This window comes from Epinephelus moara, chromosome 5 (assembly GCF_006386435.1).
Source record: "Epinephelus moara isolate mb chromosome 5, YSFRI_EMoa_1.0, whole genome shotgun sequence".
Lineage (NCBI taxonomy): Eukaryota > Metazoa > Chordata > Actinopteri > Perciformes > Serranidae > Epinephelus > Epinephelus moara.
In genome coordinates this window covers 24,703,454-24,710,198 of record NC_065510.1, presented here as the reverse complement: position 1 = coordinate 24,710,198, position 6,745 = coordinate 24,703,454, and the positions used below count along the sequence as shown (strand labels likewise).

At 40.3% G+C, this 6,745-nt stretch overlaps 1 protein-coding gene across 1 annotated transcript in view; it reads right to left on the bottom strand.

The window, feature by feature from the left end:
* Window positions 1-2,749, bottom strand: part of LOC126390905 (PDZ and LIM domain protein 3-like) — a 30,172-nt gene extending 27,423 nt beyond the window's left edge. The window contains exon 1 of the mRNA XM_050045410.1: window positions 2,561-2,749. Within this exon, the coding sequence (XP_049901367.1) occupies window positions 2,561-2,653 (93 nt within the window). The 5' untranslated portion in view covers window positions 2,654-2,749. The remainder of the gene's footprint in view (window positions 1-2,560) is intronic.
* Window positions 2,750-6,745: the final 3,996 nt, after the last annotated feature.

The following is a 6,745-nucleotide window of genomic DNA, read 5'->3' as shown; positions in this document are numbered from 1 at the left end:
ATTTCTTTACAATCCATTATACAGATCTTGATATCAGTCACTTCATATAGTGAGGAATATCGTATCTTACCACGTCATTGGCTTGCGTGTGTTTCTCCCTGTCTATCCACATTTGTAGTCCAGCTTTCAAGATGCAAATATCTCCATATTGTCCAGTTGACACTCCATCAAACTTTGTATGACAAGACCAGCTCACTTCACCTCTGCGCAGATAACTGTAGCCTAATTATGCATGCTGACAGTAGTCACACGTCCCCCCAGTGCCCAAAATGCCCCCTCAATATATAACTGAAACTGAAAAACAACAACAACAAAAATGCAAACAAAGTGGCAAATATTATCTTGGAGGACATCATTGCACTTGGTTGACTATTTTTCTATTATCTTAGATGTAAATATTGCATGTTTCCTTCAGATAAAACACATTTTTGACTTGTGAATGAGTCAATGGAATTTCTTGCAATAATGAAAAAATACTGGCAATAATGTCCGCCTGGCACAAACCACATGTTTTGGACAGCTGTGAAGTGACAGAATGTCCCAGCATCATGGTTCTTATATTGCCAGATTCCAGAGAGTCTCCCCTCTCCATATATGGCAGAATATGTCTACTTCCAACTTGCTATGGTGAGATACATATAAAAATGTAAGAATTTAGTAACAGGGATTTGTTTTTTTCATTGATATAAAAATTAATATAACTGACAACTGACAGATGAAGAGAAGTACTTCCTGCTAAAGAATAAGTGGTTCAAACATAATTATAAATACCCACAAAGTTGGTGAAAGGCAATTACGCTATAGTATGAAGTGGGAAGAGAAACATGATAAGATGGGATTAATCTAATATGATGTGTGTAGTTCTTTATAGATGTAGCCTCTTAATTTGGCTGTCAAAGTACACCAGATTGAAGGCTTTTGATATATAATTGACTGATTGTTTGATGAAGGTCACATCGACCGAAACGTTACGCCAATAAATGTTTGACTGAGAGCGATACAGTGTGCGGGAACCTTTCTTTGATATATAATTGACAAAAATTTCTGACCCCCCCACGTGCACCACGACTAAATGACCTCGGTATTTCAAAAATCCTGCGTACGGCCCTGATGCCACTACAACCAGGAGAAGGTTAGCTTAGCTTAGCATAAAGATTAACAAAACGAAACAAAATCTGCTTCTCGCCAGCACATTATGTCTTTACAAAAATTTGCTGTTTATACAGAGGGTTTTGGAGACTCCAGGATTGAGATATAAAGTGCGACTCATACGCCTTTTAACCAAAATCACCTGGTATATTAGAGTAGACGAGTTCTGTGTTTTTTTTCCCCGAGTGTGTCACGTTCAACGTCACAAACACACAGCAAAACAAGGTTAGTAAACAGTGAAAATGTCATGATGGTTACTTCTACTTTTATATATGTTTCTTGTTCAGTCTAGCTTTAAAACTCAAAAAACAAATTTGAAATGACGTTCGTTTAGATTTTGTTACCTATAGACAGAACCAGGCTAGTTGTTTCCCTTTGTTTCCAGTCTTTGTGCTAAGCTAGGCTAACTGCCTGCTAGCCCAAGCTACGCATTTACCATACGAACATCAGAGTGGATCTTCTCATCTATCTCTCACCAAGACTAGGCATATAAACATGATGAAGTGCTCCTTTAAATGGAATAAATTCTTATCACGAACCATCTGGTGTTTTTTCATGTGGTTCAGTTGTACTTGGTATAAACAGGAAATACCATATTTTGTCCAGGAAATTATCACTTTCATCACTCCAATTTGCCAATCTGTATCAGTGGCCACTGCCTTCTGTCTTATAATAAATCCTGTGGTTCGTCCAAAGTGTCAGTAATGTGCTCACTGTGAGTAAATAAATCAGTTTTACACATGTAATCTGTCTTCATCTCACAGCTCTGCTTGAGCTGTCAGTCTACGATGACGACAAGCTGTGTGATGCTGCGTGTTGACCCTCAGCTGACCGTTCACTAACTGTTATAATAGACGTTTCATATTGATGCATTTACAGTCACACTGTGCTCTCCGATCACTGACAAAATCATGACTCGACTGTCAGCATGAAAGTATGGAGGATTTAAATATAACATGGATTTTTGTTTCATAATTTTCACAATTCAGAATTAATCCACCCACTCTGCGTGACCTCACCGTGCCTCTGAACTCTTCAGTCTGACATCCACTCAGTGAGACATAGTGAGTGTGTGTGTGCATGTCAGAGCACAATGTAAGTTGCTATTTGTATCTAAGCCTCATGCATTTACTGTGGCACAGGTGCAAGCCTCATGCCAGTCAAGACACACTCTTTCTAGAACGGACCATCCTGGAAACACAAAGCTGATGCTAACACAAACACACACTCGTCTGGACTGCACCACCAGAGGATTAAACCACACTCACATTGTCACATTCTTTATCTTTTTAAATGATCAGTTAAGACATTAAATCTGAGAAAAGTCTTTCTTTTAATCAAGTTATTCAGAGGAAAATATTCTGAATCCTTCTTGTGTTGTTATAACAGAGTCATCCTCTCACTCACTCACCCTGGAGATGGTCAGAGGCTGGTTGAAGTCCTTCCCTCCCGTCAGGCGAAACCCCCAGGGGGCCGGACCGTCCAACACGACAGTGACTGGCATGACCCTTTAATGTCTCCCCGCTGTTAGATAACAGCAGCACAGAGAGCACACTGCACGCTGCGGGGCACAAAGTTAAAGAGCAAAGGAGTATCAAAGTGATGGAGATTTTGACCCATGTGGGTGGGTGCAGGGGGAGGAGAATGGACAGACCCCACCCCAGCAGTGAAGTAATTGGTCAGATTTTGGAAACTGGCTCCAGGACTGTTCTACCAGCACTTGGTTGCCAGTTTTCCTGATTTTATTGAGCAATTTTTCTTGTGTCTACTTTTCTCTCTTGCTACTTCTCACTCTAAAAAGACAGAAATGTTTTGCCTCTTAAATCAAATGCCACTGAAGCTTCAGTCGTCCTGAACAAATCCAGTGTTGGCTCACAGTGTGCATACTTATATAGACACTTGTAGACAGAGTGAGGATGTTAACCAGCCCCCCCCACCACCATCACTTCTCATCCCTGGGCAGCTCACAGTCTGGCTGGCCTCCTCTCGCTCTGGTTGACGGGTCTTGCTGCTCCTGTCCTTATTTGGTCTGGAGGCGCAGCTCCGCTCTGAGGCCCTGGAGGTCCCACAGGCACATTCCAGCCACTATTGATCTGGATGGGACCCAGGACTCTCACCCCTGAGCTTGTCAACAATCCAGTTTCAACAGTTTTCCAACACATCATCCTTTTTTTTTTCTTTTCTGTGTTTATATCTGCGTCTGTCCTCGCTGTTAAAATAAAGGATTTCCTCTAGCCTTCAAAAACCTTCCTCGCTGCGCTGCTTGTTTATGATCACAGTGTTTCATTCCAGTCAGCTGATATTTTTCTCGTGTCCGCATGCCTTTCATGTCTGCATTATATCCAAAATTATGAAAACACAGAAGGCTTTATGTGGCGACGACAGCACTTTGTCAAAAAACTGTGAGTGAGGTTTGTTAATCTGTGTCAGCACTGATAAACCTTCGCTCTGTTTTTCCATTGTGGCGATTAATCAAACTGCCTTTTAAACAATTGTGCAAATTAATAATTACACCATGAAATCCATCAACCACATACAGCCTTGAAAATCTCATTTGATGCATGTGTTATAAAGTGGAGTGGATTCATGGTTTATTTCTGCAGTTACCATGACGATGAAACTCCCGGACAAAAAGGGATGTGGATGATGGAGCATTCATACTCCAAAATGTCTCTTTCTTTGCAAACATAATAAGAGTCTGCCTGCATTAAGTTTATCATAAACCAGTTATATAAACTCTCCCCTTGTGTATGCTTGACTTGTTAAAGACATGCACATTAAAATTGACCTATGTGACTCTTATAACACATAACAGCTGAAACAATGGTTGTTAGAGCATCAGTGCACCCTTTTAAAATAACAAGGAGGTGCACTGCAAGGCCTGTTTTGGTATTTTACAAAAATCATAAAACATGTAGCCTACTTCTGATTTTAAGGCTGTAGTTTCTGGCTAAAAGGTTTCAAGTGTGTTTCACCTGTAACCACACTCAACAATGATGTCATGCTGTACTGACACACCCTGGAGCACACTTACAAGCAGCAAGGCAATCGAGTACAGTTCATTTTCAATGGAGGCCAGTGACATGAAGCTACAAACTGACGCCTGACATTTATCTCTGCTGATGGGTGTGACACGCTACAAATCAAAGTTGAGCTGGCCTCAACTTTTTTCAGTGCTCCTATGATGCCATGAAGTGTCAACCAATCATATGTTTGTTGTTAGCTTAGTTAGCTGACACTATGCTAGCTGTATGTGCACACAGGGATGCAATGGGGCGATCTCACTCCGAAGTTGTTGAAACCCAGTGCTTAGGCAGTGACTTGCGGCGTCAGATGGTGACAAAAAAAGCTGTCCTTTAATGTCGGCATGATACGTGGCCGGTTGCCATTATAGTTTAATGGCGCTTGGGGGCGTCAAGGGAAAATGCAGCGGGACAAGAACGAAAGTTAAGGTGGCAAAAGTCTGATTAGGGCGGGTTGGAGGGGTGAAGGATGGGTCCAACAAACACCAAACTTCACCCGGGGGAGTGGCATTCAAGTCCCGTAAGATTCTAAAGCCAAACCCTGTTTTTTTCGAAACCTAACCATGTGCTTTTCTTCCTAAACCTAGTTAGTTGTTGGAAGAGAAAAATGTCAATTTGCGTTGTTGTACTGACACAGTGCGTTTATTTTGAAAGAGACTGTATGTGAATGGTAAATTTCCTGCGAAAATGGAAGTATATTTTGAAAGAAGACAATGCATGTAACAGGCAGAACTTGACTCGGCGTCTCAGAACGTCAACAACCACAGAATGTGAGAATGGAGTGAGAATGTGTTGGCTTTGTGGCAGTTAGCTAACACACACGCGTCTGCGATGATGTAACTATGTTAAGAGGTGTCTGAGCAACACTTTAACGACTAAGTGTTGCTAAATGACTAAGTGATAATGTAGCTGGTCATGCTGTTGCCTTGTTGCTCATAGTGTGAACACAGTATTGCACATCACTGCAGCAAGCTGAGAAGTTAAAGGACAAGTCTGGTGATTATCAATCTGGAAATCCATCGGTAAAAAAAAAAAAAAAAAATAGATTGCAGAATCTGTCTTGAGAGATTAGGTGATTATTATTCTTTGTTATCAGCAACAATTCAAACTAATGGTTAATTCAAGTTTTTTAAGGAATACTTCAGCTAAGGATCCAACTGTTGAGCTTTGGATAAGGGGATGACTCGCTCTACCTCTGAGCCACAGCTGCCCTGTGCTAAGTACAGGACTGGATAACTGACGTAGATTACACCACATGAGTTGTGTGAGAGTTTGTGAACGGATGTTTTGATATAGTTTTGATGTTGTTAAACACAGCCCTGTTTTACTTCAATTCCAGACCCACTTGGTGCCCAGGTAGCTGCAGCATTACCTATTTAGGTCCACTTGGGTAAACTCATCCATGTGTGCAATTAGCATGGGGCTAAAATAGAACACATGGACAGCCACATACAGGGCCCACTTTTTGAGCTCATTTACTAACCACATACAAATGTTGACTGGCATTCCAAGCATTGCTTGTATTGCTAAAGCCTGATGTAGCTTAGTTCTGTCTGCCCTGGACCTCCAGTATTGTCCAAAAACACATTAATGAGCCACAGTGTTTCACTCAGGAACATGTTCCTTCATTACTATGAACACAGGCACCATAGTTTATTTTCCTTTTGTGTCACCACCACATATACACCTTCCTGCTGCTGTAAATACTCACTGGATCACTTAGTATGTTAATCCACAGCTTTAGAAGACCCCCAAGAAATAGAACATTTACTCGTATTTGAGTAGCCTACAGTGCCTAGCTGTTCATAAGTTACTAACCCCTTTTAACCCTTTGAAACCTGGAGAAACACTTTTCTTGTCCCGCTTTCAGATGCCTAAGTATTTAAACCTTTGAACCCTGGGCAAATTGGTGCAATTTCTGTCAAAAACATAGGAAAAAAGGCAGTAAGCAACTTGGTAAGAAATGTCCCACAAATTGCAAAAAAAGGAAAAGAAAATTATTGTAAAAAAACTAGGGAAAAAAAATCAGGGAAAAACTATATTTATAATTATTATCACATTTTAAAATTATGTTAGAGAATTATTATAATTTTTCCAGGTCATTTCATTCTTTGTTTATTTTTTAATTTCTTTCTTTCTTTCTTTTTTTAAACTAATTTTCTTGTTTTCATTTTTTGGGTCATTTCTTTTGTTGCCAATTGCCTTCTTCTCATGTTTTTTTTTTTAAACAAAAATCAAGCCAATTTGCTCAGATTTCAAATGGTTAAAGAATAACCTATACAACCATGACATGACTGTGGGGAAGTCAGAAAGTACTGAGAGATGGACTTGAGAACTGCTGTCTTTGGTCTTCTCCTGAAATTTGTGAACAGTAAGAACAATAGGTGTCACCAGCCTTTGTCTTTAGACCATGCGAGGTCAGCAATAACAAGAATGTATAAAGATACCCCGTGTAGCCTGTGGAGTTGTTTGTACACGCAACACTTTTCATCCAAAGCTTTGTGCTTTTACTTTTTGCAAAAGCCCTTTTCTTGAGGCTTTTGAAACTTCTTCTTTTTGATCAGCACATTACC